Raw genomic sequence first — 23,699 nt, forward strand, 5'->3', positions numbered from 1 at the left:
CGGTGAGGGGCAGTTGTGCTCATTGGTTGGCCATGTCTGGGCTCTGCTGGAATAACCTCTCTCTCTCTGTTTCTGTCTGCAGCGCCAAGGGCGAGGCACAAGGGCCCTGTACTAAGCACCCGTAATCCTCTGGGGGTGCCACCCCTGGAAACAGCGCCCCCACCATGTTTAACCTCATGAAGAAAGACAAGGACAAAGATGGCGGGCGGAAGGAGAAGAAGGAAAAGAAGGAGAAGAAGGAGCGGATGTCGGCGGCGGAGCTGCGGAGCCTGGAAGAGATGAGCCTGCGTCGCGGCTTCTTCAACCTGAACCGCTCCTCCAAGCGCGACTCCAGGACGCGCCTGGAGATCTCCAACCCCATCCCCATCAAGGTGGCCAGCGGCTCGGACCTGCACCTGACGGACATCGACTCAGACAGCAACAGAGGCAGCGTCGTCCTGGACTCGGGCCACCTGAGCACAGCCAGCTCCAGCGACGACCTCAAGGGCGAGGAAGGCGGCGGGCGGGGTTCGGTGCTGCAGCGGGCGGCCAAGTTCGGCTCCCTGGCCAAGCAGAACTCGCAGATGATCGCCAAGCGCTTCTCCTTCTCCCAGCGCAGCCGGGACGAGAGCACGTCGGAAACCTCCACCCCCTCAGAGCACTCTGCCGCCCCATCTCCGCAGGTGGAGGTGAGGACCCTGGAGGGACAGCTGACGCAGCATCCCGGCCCGGGTATCCCTCGATCAGGACCTCGGTCCCGAGCCCCGGAGCTGGTGACCAAGAGGTTTCCGGCTGACCTGCGTTTGCCCCCGGTGCTGCCCCCACCACCCCCTGCCCTCCGGGAACTAGAACTGCTGCGAAGGCCCACTGGGGACTTCGGCTTCTCCCTGCGGCGCACCACCATGCTGGATCGCGGGCCCGAAGGCCAGATCTACAGGCGGGTGGTTCACTTTGCGGAGCCCGGCGCGGGCACCAAGGACCTGGCCCTGGGGCTGGTGCCCGGTGACCGTTTGGTGGAGATCAATGGACTCAAGGTGGAGAACAAGTCCAGGGATGAGATTGTGGAGATGATCCGGCAGTCTGGGGACAGCGTACGGCTCAAGGTGCAGCCTATCCCAGAGCTCAGTGAGCTCAGCCAGAGCTGGCTGCGGAGCGTGGAGGGACTCCGCAGGGAGCCAGCCCATGTGAGTGTTTGCCTGGGCAGCCGGGGGTGAGCGGGGACTGGGTATGCTGGCCTCTCTGGTGTTTGTACCTGGGAGTTTGGTTGGGGTACCCAATAGCTATCATTAGAGCCTAGCAAGTGCAAGGGATGATGCGATCCACTCCTTGGGCTCTGGGACAACTTATCTGGCCTGTGGGGAGAAGTGACCCCAGCAGATGTGATACACCGCAATACAGAATGTATGATACCTGCGTGGGCTTGTATGTCCTGAGCCCTAAATTGAGGCACTGAGAAAGCTAACATGTGCCACTTCCAGCTATGAGAGACACTCTGGACTACTACTAGTCCAGACTGGTATGTGAACTAAAATATGGGATTTCCATTTTTTATGTATTGGAGGTGAAAAAAAGATAAATTATTTTAAATCAGGTCTCACATGGGACGTCTGTAATGTGTGGCTGCTTTAGTATAGCTCTTGGGGAGGTGACTGCAGGCCTCCTTTTACCCCTGAGCAACTGAGGAGCTGAACACCAGGTAAGGTTGCAGAGATAAGCAGGGGCCAGATCATGGAGGACCTTGTAAATAATGGTAGGAGTTTAGATTTTAGTCCAGTGAAATGGTACCATTGTAGGATTTTCAGCAGGGAAGTGACTGGATCTGATTTATAAAGATCACTTGGGCTCCAACAGTCTTTATTATCTCCTGGAAGAAGAAAAGCACAGCCCTGGAAAGGTAACAGGGATCTAGCCTACAGAGATAGTATGACCTGACTGTCCCTGAGATCTCAACTCATATCCAGCCCACACAAAACAGCCATGGAAGGGGTAACATAGGAGCAGAAGACACTGAGATTAGATGTGTGAGCAGGTCTCTAGGGGAATGGATATCTCTAACCCCAGGGGACTTTTGATAGCGTGGCTACATGTCAGTTTGGAATGTTCTGCCTAGAGACAATCCATGAGGGATAAGTTGGCTCTAGCCCTCCCTTTCTCCTGCCTGTGGGTTTTAGGATTGTCTGGATCTGGTCCCTGCAGCCTGACCACTGCATAGCCTGGCCGGGACCTTTCAGCACTAAGTGACCGGCCAGATGTGTCAAAGTCAAAAGTGGGAGGAAATGCTAAGGAAGCAGGCAGAGTCCTCGTCCTAGCTTTCTCCCAGGGAGGGGAAGTGGACGCTCGGTTGGCTGTTCAGTCTGGCAGCATCTCGGGCCTGGAGGGCCTGGGAGCGGCAGGGTTAGGCTCTGGCAGGAAGCACTGGAGTCAGGTCTCCGACCTTCTTCTACCCTGGGGCTGGTGGGGTCAGGACACTCTGCTAGTCAGGAAAGGGTTGTGAGTGGGAGGGAGCCCGTCATGGAATCCAGGGTAGGACTGGGACTCATTTATTCCAGAAACACCCATCAAGCACCTACTATGTGTTAGCCATCAGACTAGACTGAACTCAGGGAACCACAGCCTAGAGGGAGTAGTCTTTATTTCAGAGCCAGAGATCATACCATGATCATACCACGGGTCTCTCTGCTTTCTACCAAGGTAATATTGCTTTTAACAGATGGAATTTTCTTCCTCTTTAAGAATGAATCCCCTCTGGGAGACTGTTGCCAGCTCCCTGCTGAACCACAGCACAGGCCTCTGAGGGGCCCTGGGCCTGGCATCCCAGATGCTGTTCAGTTTTGTCTTTATAGCACACGGATCATCCTGGCATCTCACATTTCCCAGCCACTCTCCCTTCCCAGCTAGCTGCTGCTGCCTCCTCCCTGGTGAATTGGATGGCTCAGCTGTCAAGGCCCTGGTGGATCCTGCAGTATAGCAGGTACCCCTCTGAAAGGCCGGGTTGCTCTCGCCCCTGTGGGGCAAACCCAGCTGATGCCCAGAGGACGTCTCCCTCCACCTGGGGGATTGGGCATGGGAGGCAGTAGAAATCCCCATCGTCAGGAGTCTCCTAGAGCCCTCTGACAGGTTCAGAGTAGCCCCTGCATCTTTTCCTACCTGGGTAGGTGGCGGGGACTCGGGCCACAGCAGAGAGGAGCAGAGCAGGCCGGGCATTCCAGTGTCCTGGGATGGCCCCCCGGGGCTAGTGGAGGAGTGTTGCAGCCTCTTCTGGGACTCTCGTCCTTTATCTCCTCCTCTTCCTCCCACTCCTACTCCTGCTTCTTTTCTTGGCAGCGATTCTAATCCCAGTTCCATGCCAAGAAAAGAGTCTTCCCGCCTCCTCCAGGCTCCTGGGCGGGGAACCCTGACAACTCCAGCCCCACAGGGACAGCTCCTGGCGGTCACCCTGCCCATCAGGCCATCCATCAACTGTGTCCACACGTTGCCTGTCCCCAGGGAGCTCTGAGGGAGCTGGCTAGACATCTGTTCCCTCTCGGCACACAGATGGGGGCCATGGGGCCTTTTCTCCGCAACCTCTTCAGAGGACCCCAGGGAGACACAGCCCCATGGGTTTCCTTCTCACATGGTGTGTGTCCAGAATGCTCGGTTCACACCTCCTTCGTGTGTCCCTGTGGCTGCTAGACAGGGTTCCACTGGGAGCAGCGGTGAGCTCCGGCAGGACTTGGGACCTCATAGGAATCACTTAGCTGGCCAGGGAGAAGCAGCTCTTCTGTGTCTTTTCTTCCACTCACCTGCCTATGAAACAAACATTTGTTGAGTGCTTCCTGTGTGCTCAGTCCTGGGGTCCAGCACTGAATAGCACATAACCCCAGCCCCAAGGAGCTCACAGTCTGGTGGGAGAGATGCTCAAGCAGCAGACAAAGACAGTGCCATTTGAGAAGCTCAATGACAGAGGCCAGGACATGGTCCTGGGGAGCACAGAAGAGGGACTTCTAGCACAGCCTTGGGAAGGAATGAGGGAGAACCAATATCTGGGAGGGAGATGAGTGTAGGGGAGACAAAAGGAGGAAGAGGAAGGCGGTAAGACACATGGCGAGGTCTGGAGACTGGAGAGAATAACACATCTGGGGAATAAGACTGGGGGATTGTGTGGGGACAGTATTGAGAGGAGCAGCAGGAGAGGCGAGCAGGAAGCAGGTCACCGAGGCCCTTGTGAGTCATCTAGGGAATGCGAACTTTAACCTAAAGGCAGTGAAGCGATTTAATTAGGGAGTGATGGGAACAGGTTTTTGAAAAACCTCTCTGGCTGCTTATGGAGAATGCTTTCAGCTCGAGCAAGAATAGCTGTGGGGAGACTAGTGAGGGAGCTGTAGTATCTCAGTTAAGATGGACGGAGGCCTGAATTCTGGTAAAAGCAGTGCAGATGGAGAGACATATCCGACAGGAGCAACTGAAGTAGGCTCTGTTGTCTTTTTTTATTTGTTTTTATTTTCAAATTTTTAAAAAATTATAGTTGATATACAATGTTGTGTTAGTTTTTGGTGTTCAGCAAAGTGATTCAGTTATGCATGTGTGTGTATATATATATATATATTATTTTTTTTTCAGATTATTTTCCACTATAGTTCATTACAAGATACTGAATATCGTTCCTTATGCTATACAGTAGGACCTTGTTGCTTATCTATTTTATTGGTATTTGTATTTGTTAATCCCAAGCTCCTAATGCATCTGTTCCACCTCCCGCTTTCTCCTTTGGTAATCATAAGTTTGTTTTCTATGTCTGTGAGTCTGTTTCTCTTCTGTAAATAAGTTTATTTATATCAAATTTTTAGACTCCACATTGAAGTGATGTCCTAGGATATTTGTCTTTCTCTGACTTACTTCCCTTAGTATGATAATATCTCTGTTTATTCATGTTGCTGCAAATGGCATTATTTCATTCTTTTTTTTTATAGCTGAGTAGTATTCCATTATGTGTGTGTATGTATGTGTGTATAAATATAAATATATATATATATATATATATCACATTTTCTTTATCAGTTCATCTCTCCATGGACATTTAGGTTGCTTCCTTGTCTTGGCTATTGTAAATAGTGCTCTTATGAACTTAAGGGTGCCCTGTAGTCTTGTTGATTGGCTGGTGTGTGGAGAAGGAAGAGAGGAGGGGTCAAATGTGATGCCAGAGTTAGGGGAAGAGGCTAAGTCCTTCAGCTCCTCAGGGAAAATGTTTTAGGATGTCTGTTTGGGGATCAGTTACTCAAGTTTTCTAAAGGCAAAGAGATCCTTGAGTCGGTGAAATTGGAGGAGGTGTTGGTAATGATGAGGATCTTAAAACCCTAGTTGGTTCAGAATTCCTTCCTCCAGGTCCATGAGTCTGTGTGGGCAAGTCAATACTCTTTAAGAAGGGGCAGAAGCCTGTTAGGGACCAGGACCTGAGAGAGGGGAGAGCCGATCCTTTCTGTTCATATTCTCGTTGGGCCTTCATAGGGGACAAATATGGTGTCTGAGAAATGGAGGGTGTTTCTACTGAGCTCAAAAAAGCCCACCTGGCTAAACCCTGCCCAATGCATTTGTCCCCCTGCCACCAAGAGCCAGAGGAGCTGGCCTGCATGGGAGCTGTACCTAGAAAGCACTGCTCCCCTGAGCTTTTGAGGATGTGGTAGGAGGGGAGAGGTTGGTGCTTAAAGGAAGGTGTATCACTTATCACTCCCTCCCATCCAAGGCTGGTTTCCTGAACCCTCTCAAGCTGTCGGGCATTTGCCTGAGATCTGTAGTCCAGTCTCTTCTGTTGGAACTTGGGGTTTGTACTCAAAGGCTGTAGGGATGTAAGTTTCCTAAAGAGGTCATCGTGTCCATCTAAAACCACCTCCACACTCAGGAGAATCTGGAGGATAGCATTTATAGTGTAAACAGCATGGACTTTGTAGCCAGAAAGACCTGTGTTTGCGTTTTCCTAAAGTTACCAAGCTTTTGTGAGCTTTAGTTTACTTACTCCTTTAAGCTTTTTTTTTTTTTTTAATTTGCTTGGCTGTGCTGGGTCTTAGTTGCAGCATGCAGAATCTAGACCCCTGATCAGTTGCAGCATGTGGGATCTGATTCCCTGACCAGGGATGGAACCTGGGCCCCCTGCATTGGAAGGTGGAATCTTAATCATCCGACTGCCAGGGAAGTCCCTCCCTTAAGCATTTAATGAATCTGCTTAGGGACTAGCACTATACCAGGCATAGGGAGATTAAATAAATAAAATGCAATCTTGCCTTGAGGAAGCATGAAGTGAAGTGAAGTGAAGTCGCTCAGTCGTGTCTGCATAGACCTAAGTAAAGAAATGCAACCAGGTACTATAACTGCTATCACAGGTCTGAACAGCTATGCAGTGGGGTGAGGAGGAGGAAATGGCCAGTCCTGCCACAGGAGAAGGGGTGGCAATTAGGAAAGGCCTCCCAGGCAAAGTGAGCCATGACCACTCTAAACAGGCTCTATTCTTTCCGCCCAGAATTTGAGAAGACTCAAACTCAGAGAAGTATTCATGCCCAACTAACTACAGTTTTCTCTGAGACGGAGAATAAGACTGGTGCTAAAGGGAGACTTGTTTTTTATTATGCATACCACGCTCTGTGGGCCTTTATTGAAGATAAACATGTTTGTGTATTAGATGATGTCACTTATTAGACTTTGGCAGTAGTAAACGCTCAGGGAGATTAGTTCCCTTCCCTCTGCCCAGTCTCTAATACCATCCATGGGAGGCAGTTTTACAGCCTCTGTGTTAATGAGGGGCTTCCCTAGTAGCTCAGCTGCTAAAGAATCTGCCTGCAATGCAGGAGACTCCAGTTCAGTTCCTGGGTTGGGAAGTTCCCCTGGAGAAGGGATAGGCTACCCATTCCAGTATTCATGGGCTTCCCTGGTGGCTCAGATGGTAAGGAATCTGCCTGCGGTGTGAGAGACCTGGGTTGGATCCCTGGGTTGGGAAGATGCCCTGGAGGAGGGCATGGTAACCCACTGCAGTATTCTTGCCTGGAGAATTCTCCCCATGGACAAAGGAGCCTGGCGGGCTACAGTCCATCGGGTCTCAAAGAGTCGGACATGACTGAGCCCACACACACATGCTACCTGTGTTAATCAGTCCATTCTAGTGCTCTTCCATTCTTGCCCCTGGTAAGGTTTTCTTTCCAATAGGACTCCTAACACTTCTATCCAAACTCTTTCTCTGAAGCTCTGTTCTTAAAGACAGCCCACTGGTGGGAGAGGTGGGACACTGGGTGCTCTCTTGCTTTTTCCAGCATTTTAGAGCCAGGCTTCTCTGACCTGCCGGCGTGTTCCTCAATGGCCTTGCAGGGGACTGGCCAGGCAAGGTTGTCTGCATTTGGGAGAAGGCTATAATGGAGGCCCTGGGAAGAAACGGTGTGAGCCTCTTCTTCCTGGTCCCCAGGACCCCTGGGTACTGTCATGAGTGAGCCCCAAAAGATTCCAAGGGGAGACTTGAAACTGCTGCTTCCTGGTCTGCCAGGCTGGCTTCTGGGCAACAGGCTTTCCCAGGGGATTCTGCTGGTAGTGGGGTGGTGGGGTACTGCCTGAGTTCAGTGTTCTAGAATGCCCTGTTCCTACTGCTACTCCAGGACATTTTCACTTCATTTTATGCCAAAGTTCCTGGCGTCAGCGTCTCACCATGGGAGAGCCTGGTTTGGGGGCTCAGGGTGGAACCCAAACTATGTCCTTTTGGATATATGAAAGGCAGGTGGGTAGGTTCAAGGATGTATGACCTGGTGAGCGAAAGGTCTTTGGGAGCATTTGGGGGGGGTTGTCCTGGATTAGTGGGGCGCCTGGGACCAGCAGAATAGTGTGGTGAACTAGGTCACTTCCATTCTGCTAGGTCTCCCTTCTGTCTTCAGAGGTCCAGTCTGCCTTTTCCCCAGGGAGATGCTAGACGAACGACAGCCCCAGAGTGCCCTGGCTACCCAGCCAGTGGGTGGTGGGCACAGTGCCCAGGCCGCATTGGCCTGGGTGTGGGTACATGTCATGGTCACTGGTTGTTTTCGCAGGCACAGCTTGGAACCCTGATGCAGGGGCAGGGCCTTGATGGAGGTTGGCTGTTCCAGCCCCTTCCGGCGCTGGCCAGCACCCCTCCGGCCCACCCTGATCCCCCAGACCACCTTGGCCTCCTCTCCCTTCTGATCTCTTTTATTTATATTGAAATGGTTCTGGAAAATACCAGATATGCAAACACCCAGACGGGGGGAGGTGGGTAAGGAGTGGGGTGAAGGGGGGTGTGTGTGTGTGTGTGGCGGGTGGGAACACAAGTATTTTAAAAATGCTGCAAATCTCTACAGCATTTCCCAGAAACCACAAGCACGCGTTCTGCCTGCCAGCAGGGCTCCCGCTGCCCCCCTACCCTGAGCTGCTGGATTCTCCTCACTGGAGCCTGGGGTGGGGAGCAGCGTTGTGGGGGTGGGGATTGGTGACCCGTTGGGGTGGGGGCTCCCCTGCTGCCTGGGCAGGTTGCCTGGCGCCTCCTTTGTCTGTCTGGGCAGCGGGTATGAATGTGCCCTAGGCCTCCACGGCACCCTGGGCACCCACCATGCCAGACAGGCACTGCCAAGGAGTGGAATCATCATGGTCCCCCACCCCTTGCTGTGCCGTTTGGGGGGCCCCCAGCCAACCCTCGAGTCCCATGTGGTGTTTGGCAGCAGCTTCTGTTCTGTTAAATACAGGGGACGGTGTTAGCAAAGCTTATTTTTTCAGTCATTGGCTCTAGTTGGGTTGGGAAACTATTTCCTTAGACCTGGGTCACTGCTCTGGCTCCCTTCACCTCCTGCCATATGTTCCTCAGAATCAGGGCATGGCGTTCTGCCCCGGCCTGGTTCACCCAGCCACTCTGCACAAACTCTGTGGCAGGAAAGAATGTCGGGGGTCCACCTGGCCTTCTGTGTGGCACCCAGTACAGTGTGTAGCTCACACAGGCTCCCTAGGTGGTATTTAATTGATCTGGTAAAGATTTAGTCTGAATAGAAATGCTTTGAGGGAAGGGCAGGAAAAATAGTAGCGAGATTGAAGATCATGGTTAGTGTTTACTCCGCTTCTGTTCGAGGCTGTTCTAGATGTCTTCCACATATGAACTCAGTACATTTTCCCAGCAACCCTTAGAAGTAGGTACTATAATGATCTCTGTTTTGCAGATGAGGAAACTGGATTACAGAGAGGTTCAGGTTAGGTAAGTTGCCTACGGTTTCATGGCTACTAAGTCCCTGGTCAGGATTTCAACTCAGGGTACACCTCCCGGCCCTTCACTCTGCATAGGAGAGCTGTGTATCCACATGCATATGTATGTGTTAGTTGCTCAGTCACGTCTGACTCTCTGCGACCTTATGGACTGTATGCAGCCTGCCAGGCTCCTCTGTTCATGGAATTCTCCAGGCAAGAATACTGGAGTGGGTAGCCATTCCAGTATTCTTCTGGGGATCTTCCCAACCCAGGGTATCTTCTCCAGGGGATCTTCCCAACCCAGGGATGAAACCCCAGGTCTCCTGCATTGCAGGCAGATTCTTTACTGTCTGAGCCACCAGGGAAGCCCTGTGTATCCATATATCCATGTATACATCCATCATCTACATAAGGTAGAGGAAGGCAGTCTCTGGGTATCCTTATACATCCACTGCCCAGCCCAGGCCTGGGCCTTCTGATTCCTGCTCCCAGGTCCCTAGAAGCCTCTTCTCCAGAAGGAAAGGGGGTGCCAGGGGGATGACTGGCCACTCATGCTGTGTGGATGCTACAGAAGGATGTGACTGTTGCTCTCAGCCTCTCTGGAGGATCCACTTGAGGAAGCGAGCCCAAGGGGCAGCAAGCAGGATTCAATCTTTTTTTTTTTTTTCTGATGTGGACCATTTTAAAAGTCTTTATTGAGTTTGCTACAATATTGCTTCTGTCTTATGTTTTGGTTTTGGGGCACTGATGCGTGTGGGATCTTAGCTTCCCGACCAGGGGTCGAACCCATGCCCCCTGCATTGGAAGGTGAAGTCTTAACCACCGGACCACTGGGGAAGTCCCGGGATTTAACCTTGTGGGAGCTGGGAGAGGTACTGGAAAGGTGCCTGAGGGAAGCCATGGGAAGAGAAGTGTCTTGGCAGCCTTCAGGTTTGGAACCCTGGAGTGGGGGAGGGGTGTTCATTTGCCCCTTATACATCTTCCCCTGCTAGATTCCGGAAGCCAGGCACATTGCCCCCTCACCTTTTTGGCTCTCACTGACATGCTGGTACTGACCTCTGTAGCCCTTAGGGTAGCAAGATCCCAGAATGTCGCCTCTGACCAGGAGCAGGTCCTCTTATTTTATACAGGAGTGAGCGTGTCGTTTTCTAGTGTGCCCCGTGGGACAAAGGTGAGGACCGCGGCCTGGCACAGTGCCTGGCAGGTGGCGGGCATGCAACTCAGCGTTCCCACTGGCTTCTGCCATCCAGTCCCTGCTGTTTCTTTTGTCTGTAATGCTTTTTCCCGTCCACCCCCGTATATTCATACATACACAGGGGCCTGGTTTGACCATCATTTCCCCAGGGAAACCTTCCCTGGTCCTCTCTCAGACCACGTCAGGTCTACAGCCCCCTTCTTCTTCACAGCCTTCATCAGGATTGTAATATATTCGTTGTCTTCTCATTTCTGCCCTGCTGGAGCGCTTGAGAGGGGTGGATATTTTATTGAAGGAAAGAAGGTGGTTCTTGAGTCAGAAACTGGTTCCCTTGTTCAGTTCAGTCTGGGTTTCCTAGAACCCTCCCCGCTGGCTGTCCTCCGTGACTCAGCTGCAGTGTGTTACGACTCTTGGTTCTGTGCTCAGATGCTCAGCGTCCCTCACAGGAGTGGAGGCGAGATGGGACTAGGCAGCCAGGAGTGGAAGCCTGGGAGGGGGCTCTGGGAGGAGGGCCGCTGGGACAGCCTGCCCAAGGAGGCACCGAGCGTGGGTGAGAAGCAGATTCGGGGTCACCTGGGGTCACACAGTGTCCGGCCCAGGGGACCTGGGAGGAATGTGCCTGTCTTAGTGGCTGCAGGTCTCTGAGGGGGTGGAGCGTGGCCCGGCCAGGGCACAGGGCACCCTCTTCCCTTCTGCTTTCCCTGGGCTGCCTGAGTGCTGGAATGTTGGCAGGCTGGGAATGTTCCCAGCAAGGATTTTTCCCAGTCAGGGTGACAGATTCCAGCTGGAGCATGGGGACAGCTCCCCCGTGGGCAGGGGCTACCGGAGAGACGGGCGGGGCGGGGGCAGAGGTGGGACAGCCCCAACTCCTCTGCTCTTGGGGCCCGGACTCGGTTCCTATCCTCTCTGGGAGATGCAAGGGGGACCCAGCGAGGGGGCAGCCGGGCTCCTAGAAAAGCGGTGGGAGGCCTTGGGGACCAGAGACCTTGCCTCAGCAAGGCAAGAACATGGCTGGTCTTATCCTCCAAGCCCTCACTTCCTCCAGTCGGTGCATGCATCAGGAAGGGTGCCGCCTGGAATTCCATCCTCAGGTGGGGCTGCATCTGCTCAGACCTGGTTCTCTGGCCTCTAGGGACCAGCAGCCTTGGCGCGAGGTAGCACTGCTGAGTTTGTCATCTGTATCTTTCCGCCACCTCGAAGGGGCCCCACAGCCACCTCCAGGGCCTGATTCTTTCTTAGTGACCTTTCCAGCCCCTCTGCCCTCTGATCTCAGTTCTGCTGGCTCCTCCCTCCCACTCCCATTTCTGCAAGGAGCTGACTCACTTCCTTCCTTCCCCACCAGCTTCTCTCACTGCCCTAGGGCAAGCGTGTACCCACAGGGAGGGGGGTCTCTCACAGGGCACTTCCTGGGCTCCCTTCTCTGCCAGCAGGACTATGAGGCTGCCCCTGGCTCTGGGCAGAGCAGGGCTGGAAGCAAGGTGGACCGGGGATGGGTGGACCTGGCTCCAGGCTATAGGGAAGACTGGGTACCAGTGCCCAGAGCCCTGGGACAGTCAGGGTGGGACATCAGGAAACCTTGAGGAGCACCTGAGCCCCATTACCCTGGCGGGGGTTGGTTCTGGGGAGAAGAAAGGCTGATGACATCATCCCTGGGATCAAGAAGCCTGTGCTTTCTCTAGAATAGAAGACATCTGCGAAAAGATAAATCTCAGCCCGGAGTGGCGCGGGCCGGAGGCCAAGCAGTGACAGCATTCGTCAGGCAGCACGAGACGGTCATGGCTCTCTGTGACACCCGGTTTCACGCCCAGCCCCATCCCATCAAAAGTGTCTGGAGAGTCCCGAGGAGCCTTCCAGGGACAAGGCGATGGGAGGGGTCTGATACAATGCCCTCGTTAGTTCCTCCTGCGGGTGGCAGCGTCCTCCCCTCCCCGCCCCCAGCTCCCTCCTCTGTGTGCTGGTTTGGTTGTGGAGCTGCCTGCAGAGGCACCAGCTTTGGGGCAGTGAGAGATTTCCTCTCCGGGTGGGCTGGCATCTTCTCTCTCCCCTGGAGCCTGTGTGCCTGGCACCGCGGGCACGGGGGACCCAGCCTGCACTGGGTCTGCCGCAGCCTTGCTTCCTCCTCTGCAGGCGGCCTAGGTTACCTAAAGGACATGGGCACAGGGTGAGGTCAAGTCCCACTCACTTGGCGGTGCATCAAGATCAATAGAGGCGAGAGGCAGACTGGGCGCCCCGCCTGAAGAGCCTGGGGGGCGGGGGTGGCTGTGGGCTGTCTTCCTGGAATCCAGTGGCCAGCAAACATCCTTATTCCCCTTCGTGCTTGGCCTTGCCTGACGGAGCCCCCGTTTTCTCTGGCAGTCTCTGGTGAGCCTGATTCTGGCTTCATTATTTCTGGACAGTGACAGGAGGTTCTTACTAGGTGAGGTTGGGGGTGGCAGGCAGGAATGAGGCTAGGTTTGGAGAAGGTGAGGGGCACCAGCCTGAACACCTAGCTTGGGAAAATGCCCTCACCCTGCATCGTGGGAGGTGAACCACACTGCCCAGGCCCATGGATGCCTGCCTGCATGCCTCTCAGGCAGGCATCTGTGTGCCTGGGCAGGGCGGTTCCCCTCCCTGCACCCATCATTACTTGGCCCTGACTTGGGGAGAAGAATCAGGTTCTGTGACGGGACACCTGGCTTGGAAATGGCTTGTACACACACACACACACACACACACACACTCACAGCAGAATTTAGTCTGGGTTGTCCTTTTTACCCAGACCCTTCCAAAGCATTTTTGCCATGAGTCCTTCTAACCAGCTGTCACCTTCTATGTGCAGAGGAAGGCTGGCCTCAAACCAGAGGACTTGGTTTCTGGGGCAGAAGAAGGACAGTTTTCCTGATTTTTAATCAGGGCCCTAGGTTCCCCACCCAACCCCTGTGTCTTCCTTAGACCACTGGTTTTGAGGTCTCGCTCTGTGCCTCTGAAGGAGGAGCCCCTGCTATAAAGAGTCTCCCCTCCTCCCTCCCCATCCCTTCTCTTCAGAATCCCCAAACTGCAGCTCTTACTGTTCTGCAGGAACAGATGCTTGGCAGATCTGAAGTTGGTTGGGAGGGCTGGTTTTGGCTGCAAGAACTGCTTTCAGCTCATTTGGGGGAGGGCAGCGTGGGCAGGGCCCACAAATCGAGAGTTGTATGTGATTGTGTGTGTTGTTAACACATTGGTACCGGGCACATTATGGATTCTGGAGCCAACTGCCTGGCTTTGAATCCTGGCCCTGATGTTTACTAGGCGCATGTGCCCAGTCATGTCTGAGTCTTTGCGACCTCACGAATCATAGCCCAGGCTCCTCTGTCCATGGGATTTCCCAGGCAAGAGTACTAGAGTGGGTTGCCATTTCCCCCTCCAGGGAATCTTCCCGACCCAGGGATTGAACCTGCATCTCCTGCATTGCAGCCGGATTCTTTACTGTTGAGCCACCAGGGAAGCCTCACTGGGTGACCCTGGGCAAATTAATTTCTCTGTGCCTCATTTCCCTCATCTGTAAAATAAGAATAATAGCACTCTCCTCATAAGGCTGTTTTGAGGATGAATGAATCAATACAAGTCACTCAAAACAGTGTCACGTCATTATCATCTGTCTCTGACAGGCTGAGAAGCTCTTGATACCTGGGAGCTTGATGGGCCATCTGCCCACAGGAATGCCACAGCCTGTTAACAGCTCAGCTCGGCTCATGGCAGGTGCAGGGAGGGGTTTACTCTTCTCCTCAGGATGATGCTTTTGCCCCTGAGGCCTTCCAGGTCGTGGGTGTTCAGTTGCTCAGTTGTGTCCAACTCCTTGTAACCCTGTGGACCGCAGCATGCCAGCCTTCCCTGTCCTTTACCATCTCCCAGAGCTTGCTCAAACTCATGTCCATTGAGTGGGTGGGGCCATCCAACCATCTTATCCTCTGCCATCCCTTTCTCCTCCTGCTGTCAGTCTTTCCCAGCATCAGGGTCTTTTCCAAAGAGTCAGCTCTTCCAGGCGGAGATGGGGAAATAAGGTCCAGGCAGGACCCCACGCTTACTCGGGGCCACAGAGTAGCCTCAGAGTGGGATTGCCTTGCCCTGAGCATCCACTGTCATCTGCAGTTTGCTGCCAGCTTTCGAAGCTCTGCTCCTATTCCTGTGACTTCCTCCAGTCAAATTCTTGGCTGATACCAGTACCTTTCAAAGGCCAGGCTTCTTTCTACTTATTTGTTTTCCAGTTGAACAAACAAACTCTACTTTTTTGTGGTCTCTTTACAAATCAATGTATTTCTTTACACCTGCCTTGCCTCTGACAGCCCATGTGGATTAGGGCTAACAGGAATTGAGGCATATGAGACTTCTCAGGTGGTCCAGTGGTGAAGGCTATATGCTTCCTTCGCCACTGGACAAGGGGGCCCGGGTTCAATCCCTTGTCAGGGAAGTAGATCCTGCATGCCACAGCTAAAGATCCTGCATGCCACAGTGTGGCAATGAAGATATCATGTGCCCCAAAGACCTGGCACAGCCAAATAAATACATTTTTTTTTTAAAGAGTATTGTGGCACAGAACAGAGAGGCAGCCGTGACCCACCAGTTCCTGGGTCTGCTCTCTGCTCCTTCCTTCACACATAGGAGTTTGCCCACACACTCGCACCTTGAATTTTCTAGCTACTGTTGCAAAACTTTTCAAGTGAAGTGCCTGTGGTAGAATGTGGTAGCAGTCGGATCCGTGCCTTGCTGTCTTGTTCCTCCCGAGGGAGCTTGTTGGAGCCTCTCTAGCATGATGAGCGTGCCCGAGTCCTCCTCCCGCCCCTCCTCTTTAGCTTTATCCAGATGACATTGCAGGGAAGTGTCCAGCCATGGTCCCCAATACTCCAGGGCAGACCTCCTGGCTTTCTGCTCAGTACAAGACTTCACTGCCTTATTTGCCCTCAAGAGTTCAGGGTTCTGCTGGCAATTCTCCTTCTGGGAGTGCTAACATCAGATGAGTCCAGCAGCCGGTGATGTGGGGAAGCCCTCAGGCCACTGCATTCCAGATGTCTTACCCATGCATGGTCCAGAGACTCTGCAGAAACAAGGAACGATTGTGTGGCACTGAGGGGCTTTCTCCCAGGCCTGGGATGCCTTGGGGTGGGAGCTGGCTTCCACTCAGCCTTGCCTTTTCAGCCCCTCGGCATCTGGCTTCTGCTCCCAGGCTGGGGGTTCAATTGCGGCTACCATCCCTTCCCCCACTTCTCTCTGAAGCCTGGAGGTCAAGGCAAAGCACATGGGGACAGGAGTCTAAGCTGAATCTGGGTCAGGGGTGGGAGAGAACAGCAGGGGGTCAGGGACAATGCCTGAAGGAGTCTTTGTCAGAGACGACTAAGACTTTGTCAAGGACAAGCTGAACAGGGATCCTCTGGACCAGACCTTCCCAGTAGAAAGTTCTGCAGAGTGATAACTGTTCTGTCATCTTTGCTTTCCAGCTTGGTAGCTGTTAGCCACACGTGGTTACTGCCTACTTGAAAGGTGGCCAGTGTGACTAAGAACTGAATTTAAAACTTTATTTGATTTTTAATTTAATCAGAAGCATTCCTTTGTTTCAGTTTAAATAGCCACACTTAACTAATGACTACCATGTTGAATAGGGCAGCTCTAGATAGCTCATTCAGGAAGAGATGGTGGAGTGGTCTGGAAGCTTGTCTCCTCTTGCAGCCCCCGCCCGGTGAGTCTGGGTGGGGGCATGTTTTCCCTTCCTCCCAGGAAGGAAGGCTTGTCCTCTTGGGCAATTTCTACACTTCACCAGCTCAGGAATCCTGATGCCCCAGGGCCAACAGGTCCTGGCCGTGTGCACCACAGCCGTGGTAGTGCTTCCCCAGCTCGCCAAGCGTGTTTTCTGCCCAGCCTGGTAACACACAGGCACTCACATGCCCCAGTGGATTTGGCCAGGGCTCTTAACGTGGAGGTGTGGGTTGGTAGGAAAAGTAGAAGCTTCTGCATCTTCCTTCCTGCTTCTATGGAGTTTGGATCTGTGCTTTATTTTGACTTCAAAGGATTCTAGAAACAGGCCCAACAGAGGTCCCCAAAGGTGAACACACAGATCCTCAAACATTTATTGAATGTCCAGTGTTTGGAAGACACTGAGGTTTAGCTGAAAGAATGGCTCTGACTTTGAGAATAAATAGCACAGGCTTCCAGCTCACACCCCAGGAGACCTCACTGATATTTTATTTAAACTGGTGCGTCTGACCCTTAAACTGGGTTTCCTTTTTTTTTCTCCTGTGGACATAGAGAAGAGTTGTCGATTATGTGAAAAAGAGAAGAACAGTTCTTTATTATGCCTATCGGCTCCTATCTCTCAGAGGGGGCAGGGATGGGAATATTGTGTCATTCATTTACTAGTGCCCCGAGTCTTGGTGGAATTTGGGGCAGGAGAGTGGAGGATGTTGGGAAATCATCCTCAAGGCTGGCCCTTGGCTTTGGACCTTGTGGGAGCTTGGCAAGCAGAGCCAGTTTGGAAATCCCCAGGGGCCATGAGGAAATCCCCAGCAGCTGAGAGTCCTCAGGGAGCAGGAGGCCAAATGGAGCCACCAGTCAGGTGGTCCCTGCCAGCAGCCAGGACCTGACTTCGAGGAAATGGACTCCTGGTCTTGTCAGAGAGGACAAGCCCAGACTTCCCTGCCTGGGCTCTGTGCCCATGAGATGGTATGGGGTCCACAGGCTCTGAGCAAGCCTTTGGGTTTGCAGAGACAGGGACTTGGGGAGCCCTAAGCCTTAGTGGGATTCCCTGGTGGCTCAGACGGTAGAGTCTGCCAGTGTTGCGGGAGACCCAAGTTCGATCCCTGGGTAGGGAAGATCCCATGGAGAAGGAAATGGCCACCCACTCAGTATTCTTGCCTGGAAAAAATCCCATGGACAGAGGAGCCTGGGGGCTACAGTCCATGGGGTCGCAAAGAGTTGGGACACAACTGAGCGACTTCACAAACCTCAGTGACCACCTCTGGATTGCTTGTCCCAGAACTGTCCCCACCACACAGGCTCAAGGCGTCCCTGGAGTCTTCTCTTTATTCATGAAGTCATCCATTCATCCGTTTTATTCCATCAGTAAGCGTTTGAATGCCTACTATACATGAGGACTGTTTTGGGCTGTGGGAATGGAGCAGTGATGAGCACAAAGTCTGCGCGGAGCTCGTCCTTCTCGAAGTACGCATGGGGTGAAGGGAGAGGCCATCTTGACATTTCAGCCTCCTCTCCAGGGGGCGCCTCTTGGGGGCGGGGCCGGGAAGGCGACCCCGAGGAGGTGATATCCCACTGCCTGGGCCCTGGCGGACCCTTGAGAAGGAGGCGGCCGCCCTCTGCCGGGCTTTAGCAGCAACACAGGGCGGATGCACCGCGGGATTCCAGGCGCATGTGCCGACCTGGCCCCGCCCTCCCGATCCCGCCCTTGCGCTGGCGATGAGCGGGCGGAGCCGGGAAGTGTAGGCCTCAGGGGTTGGGGGCGGGGCCAAGGCTGACTGGGCCCCTAGCCACCTCCTAGGCAGGATTATCTGCCCAGCCCTGGGTGTGCACCCTGGGTCTCAGCAGGTTTCCTTTAGCCCTCCTCCCCTCCCAGCAGGTTTCCTCTAGCCCTCCTCCCCATCCCTAGGCTTCTTCAAGGAGGTCTGTTGATTATTGGTTATTGATGCCCAACAATTAAAAAAAAATTGATGCCCACTTGTTATTGATGCCCAACAATTAAAAAAAAAAAACACCTTTAGTATCTCAAAGGGTACCAGTCACTACTAACACCCTTACACTGTTGTTTCATAGGCGAGAAGACGTTTGTTACACACACACACACAGGTAATAAAGGATAATCCTTCCCAGCAGAGGAAAGTCACAAGTACTGAGGAACCTTTGAACTGATCACCCTGGAGAATGCATTTGTCTGATGGTGAGGCGTTTCCTACCCCAGGAAGCATAAATGCTCCAGCCCCTCCCCAGCCATCAGAGCTGAGTGCTGGAAACAGGATTTGTCCTAGCTTCCCTAAATAAAGAGTTCTATTGCATGCTTCTCTCATAGCTCAGTTGGTAAAGAATCTGCCTGCAATACAGGAGACCCTGGTTCAATTCCTGGGTCGGGAAGATCCCCTGAGAAGGGATAGGCTATCCACTCCAGTATTCTTGGGCCTCCCTGGTGGCTCAGCTGATCAAGAATCCGCCTGCAACGCGGTCAACCTGGGTTCAATCCCTGGGTTGGGAAGATCCTCTGGAGAAGGGAAAGGCTACCCACTCCAGTATTCTGGCCTAGAAGAGAATTCCATGGACTGTGTAGTCCACGGGGCCACAAAGAGTCAGACACGACTGAGCGACTTTCACTTTCACATTGCATGCTAGGTCACTTCAGTTGTGTCTGACTCTTTGAGACCCTATGGACTGTAGCCCACGAGGCTCCTCTGTCCATGGGATTCTCCAGGCAAGAATACTGGAGTGGGTTGCCATACCCTCCTCCAGGGGATCTTTCTGACCCAGGGATCAAACCCACCTCTCTTACATCTCTTGCATTGGCAGGTGGGTTCTTTACCGCTAGTGCCAGGGGGGCAGGCCAAGAGTCCTATTAGTGACATTTTATACATGGCAAATTAGTAATAGTACAATGGATACTACACAGTTAGAATCCATTTATGGAGACAGTGCTTATAGCCTTTTTCTTTTTTTGAGTTCTGATTAAAGGGGAATAACAAAGACAAATGGGGTCAGAGCAGTATTCTTTCATTAATATGTTAACTAGAATCTCAGTCTCAATGTTTTACAAATGATCTCCCTCTAAACCAGCCTCAAGAAATTCAGTCTAGTGGTTAGGGGATGAAACAAACAAAACCCCAAAAAACCCAAAACAGGCATTGTGCTTCCCCACAGTGTTCACCTTGAGGTATTACATGTCAAAACTAGTTTCACAAGTAAACCACTTACTCCTTGGAACCTCCTGCCTAGTCTGCCCCAGCTCTTCTCAGCCACTTTGCCTGGCCCAGTGCCCAAAACAGAGCCAAGGACCGTTCACTCATCCAATGCCACCAATATGGGAGAGCAGGGTAGTTGAAACTGTTCAGTTCAGTTCAGTTGCTCAGTTGTGTCCATCTCTTTGTGACCCCATGAATTGCAGCACGCCAGGCCTCCCTGTCCATCACCATCTCCCGGAGTTCACTCAAACTCATGTCCATTAAGTCAGTGATGCCATCCAGCCATCTCATCCTCTGTCGTCCCCTTCTCCTCCTGCCCCCAATCCCTCCCAGCATCAGAGTCTTTTCCAATGAGTCAACTCTTCACATGAGGTGGCCAAAGTACTGGAGTTTCAGCTTTAGCATCATTCTTTCCAAAGAACACCTAGGACTGATCTCCTTTAGAATGGACTGGTTGGATCTCCTTGCAGTCCAAGGGACTCTCAAGAGTCTTCTCCAACACCACAGTTCAAAAGCATCAATTCTTCGGCGCTCAGCCCTCTTCACAGCCCAACTCTCACATCCATACATGACCACTGGAAAAACCATAGCCTTGACTAGATGGACCTTTGTTGACAAAGTAATGTCTCTGCTTTTGAATATGCTATCTAGGTTGGTCATAACTTTCCAAGGAGTGAGCATCTTTTAATTTCATGGCTGCAATCACCATCTGCAGTGATTTTGGAGCCCCCAAAAATAAAGTCTGACACTGTTTCCACTGTTTCCCCATCTATTTCCCATGAAGTGATGGGACCAGATGCCATGATCTTAGTTTTCTCTATCTAAATATTCCTTTGGTCCTCATTCTTTTCTCCACAGCTAATTGCACATATAGGCTTCCCTGGTGGCTCAGTGGTAAGGAATCTGCCTGCCAATGCAAGAGATGCAGGTTCCATCTCCGGTCTGGGAAGATCCCCTGGAGAAGGAAATGGCAACCCACTCCAGTATTCTTGCCTGGGAAATCCCACGGACAGAGGAGCCTGGCGGGCTATAGTCCATAAGGTTGCAAAAGAGTTAGAAATGACTTAGCAACTAAACAACAAGTTGCACAAGTACCTTTCAGATCAGTTGGTTAAATCCAGTGGGTATTTACTGAACACCTACTATGTGCCTAGTTCTACAGGGTGGGATGGTCTCTAAAGGAAGTAGGAAATGTTCTTGTTCTCCAGAGAGAGAAGAAGGCTTAAACATATTACACAAATGTATTACCATCAAAACATCAGTTTGGTCATGGCATACATTCATTCATTAAAATTCAATAAATTCAAATACAGCTCACTACCCGCCCTTCCACCACACACGCACAACCAGTGCGAAAGTAGAGCTTTCCTATGAAACCTTTTGGAAGATGAAATGGTGTAAAGTGAAGAAGCAATTACCTTGGGGCACATTTTGCTAATGGATGCATTACAAAATCATGAAGCACAGATACAGATTCAGTTCAAAGCTCTGGTGATTTGATGCTGAGAGGCTGAGTGTGGTTCCTGGGGAAGGAGCTTGGCAGGGTTGCCCGGGGTGTGTGCTGCCTCTAAAACGCTTGCTGCAAAACAAACGCTGGATGCAGTGTTTACTTTTATAGCATTTTTTTTTTCCGTAAAAGCGAACCACCTCTTCAGATTTCTTTTGCTTGTCGGAAGCAGGTACTAATGTAGGTCTTCTGTAAAGCTAAGTAGCGTAAAGCAAACTTTCAAAAAGCAGAGGATACCTGTATGTGGTTGTGTAGGAAACTGTATTACTTGTAGTCTGAAACTGTAACCATTATATTTTGTCTACTTCACTGTGTACATTATGCTTTCAGATATAAGGATGGTATATACAAAAGCATGTGTACTGTATTTTGTGAGCAAGTTAAGGGATTTTTAAGAGTACTTTTGACTGTATTCTATTTTTGTCTTACATGCTGACTTTGGGGAATCTAACCCCCCCATGGGTGTGACTCCCATGTATGTGACAGAGCACAGTGCTGAGTATATTCAAGAATCACCATGCATGAGCGGTGATATTAATATTTACGTATAGACAGTGAACGCTGTAGTTTTTAGTAATAATGTAATCACTATCGACCATTTGCCAGACCTAATGCTAGGTGATTTCCACGTACTATTTTTTTAAATTCTCACAGCAACCCAAAAAGATAAGTATACTATAAGGCAAAAAAGTGGAAAGTTTAAGAAGTAACTTCCCCTTAGGTCAGACTGCAAAAAAAAAAAAAAAAAGAGGCTGAGCTGAGATTCAATCTTTGCACTACCACATTACGCAGGCCTTGGGTTTTAGAAACGGCTTCATGAAGGAGGTGGGACTCAAGATGGACTTGGAGAAATGGGGAGGGTTGGGAAGGTGGAGAGGCTTTCAGAAGTAGAGGCTCTGAGGCTGATGAGGGTTTGCGGTCTTGTCTGAGAGAGTGAGAGCCTGGCGTGCTGGGGAGATGGCGAGGGTGAGAGAAAGGTGAAGAGAAGTCCTGAGGAGGAGCCAGATTGTGGCCATCCTTGGAGGCACTTGAGGCACCCAGCATGGTCTGGCTAGCTGTGGGAGCCATAGGGCAGGTGTAAGGACCAGGCCCCGTAACAGCACTGAGCGTTGGGCCACAGAGAGACCAGCATGGTTATGTGTGAAGCTGAGGGGTTGCCAGGACCCCAGCTTCCCTCTCTGAATGAAGAGGTCTTCCTTCTCACGAAGAGAAGTGAAACTGCTCCGAGAAGGTCCCCGTCAGTAACACCAAAAATCTCAGAGACAGAGTAGACAGGACCTAGTCATGAGCAGAACCTCAGAGTGGACGGGCCTGTGGTTACCAGAAGTCAGAACAAGACTGTGCAGATAAAGTGACCCTCAGTCACCCAGAAGCTTCCGGGACACTGCTGAATGGGAGGGGCGCCCCGAAGGTTCTCATGCAGCCAAAATAGAGAACACCCAGTCTGTGTGTGAAAACCCAGGCCCTTCACTCCCAGCAGAGGCCGTGGGCTCGCCGACATCCCACTGGTTCTGCTCTGGCCTCTTCTGTCAGGCTTGGTTATCAGGTTTTACAGCCTTTGGCAGAAACAGCTTGTCAGCAGGAGGTGAGACTGCTGGAGATAGGCATGTTGACAGGCAGTGACAGCAGGGGTAGGGGACAAATGGACTGAACGAACAGCAGATACACAGACACAGAGGGCGTCGGAAGTCACAGGGGTGGAGCGAGGCTTCACGTTGGCTGCGGTGCCAAGACGGGCCTGGAGAGTGCCTCGGAGAGTGGTTCAGGGCATCGATGAGGCAGAAGCCAGGCTGTAAGTCAGGAGCTCAGAGTTTAAGGTGTTTGAGATGAGTTCTGTGCCTCAGACAGTAAAGAATCTGCCTCCAATGCAGGAGACCCGGCTACCATCCCTGGAGAAGGGAAGATCCCCTGGAGAGAGGAATGACAACCCACTCCAGTATTCTTGCCTGGAGAATCCCATGGACAGAGGAGACGGGTGGGCTACAGTCCATAGGGCCGCAAAGAGTTGGACACGACTGAGAAACTAACACTTTTCCTTTCAGAGCATTTTAACTGAAGAAATTTAGAGAGTCTATAAAAAGTCTGTTATTTTTATGATTTTAAGTAGTCACAGAATTGAGAAAATTACTTAAAATAGAAAATATTTTGTCCCTTAAAGGGGGTAGACTTCAGTTACCTGGAAATTTTGCTTATGATGTCCCTTTTCTCCCCCTAATGATCACAGATAATAACTGTTAAAACTTATTGAAAACGTATGGGCTTTGCAAGTCCCACTTCATTTAATCCCTGCAATAACCCTATGTGGTAGGCACTGTTTTTCTCCCCATTTTACAGGTGAAGAAATGGAAGCACAGAGTTAAGTTGTGTAGTTTACTACATGGAGGAGCCAAGATTAAACCAGGCAGTCTGACTCTGGAGGTCTCACTGACTTAAGCACAGTACACTGTGAATAATTCCTTTAAAGCAGTGATCCTCAGAATCATCTGGAGGGCTGGTAAAACCATAGATGCTGGGTCCCCTATCCAGAGTTTCTGATTCAGCAGGTCTGGGGTGCAACTGTAAAATTTACATTTCTAAAAAGTTCCTAGGTGATGTTGATCCTGCCAGGCCGGGGACCACATTTTGAAAACCAAAGCCATTTCACCAACTGAGGTTTCGCCAATCTCATACTAACAGTATCAGTGCAGCCTAATCCTTGTTTCGCAGATGACAGAAATTTAAGTCATCTGCTCATGGTCGCACAGCTAAATCATTCAGTCCTTCATTCACTGACTCTCTTATTGATTCAACAAACAGGTACCTCTGCCTTAGGCCTTATGTTCACCCTCCAATCAAGCAACTCTCAGCTGTGGCTGCATGTAGGAATCACCTGGGGAGCTTTTAAAAATCCCAGTGTCCGGGCTGCCCTCCCAGACCAATC

At 51.6% G+C, this 23,699-nt stretch overlaps 1 protein-coding gene across 5 annotated transcripts in view; it reads left to right on the top strand.

Moving 5' to 3' along the window:
* The window catches only part of MYO18A (myosin XVIIIA), a 101,099-nt gene that overhangs the window by 12,502 nt on the left and 64,898 nt on the right, over nucleotides 1–23,699 (top strand). For all 5 annotated transcript variants that reach the window (XM_055577095.1, XM_055577096.1, XM_055577083.1 and 2 more), the window contains exon 2: nucleotides 83–1,163. In XM_055577095.1, the coding sequence (XP_055433070.1) occupies nucleotides 165–1,163 (999 nt within the window). In that variant the 5' untranslated portion in view covers nucleotides 83–164. The remainder of the gene's footprint in view (nucleotides 1–82; nucleotides 1,164–23,699) is intronic.

Source organism: Bubalus kerabau, chromosome 4 (genome assembly GCF_029407905.1).
Source record: "Bubalus kerabau isolate K-KA32 ecotype Philippines breed swamp buffalo chromosome 4, PCC_UOA_SB_1v2, whole genome shotgun sequence".
NCBI lineage: Eukaryota > Metazoa > Chordata > Mammalia > Artiodactyla > Bovidae > Bubalus > Bubalus kerabau.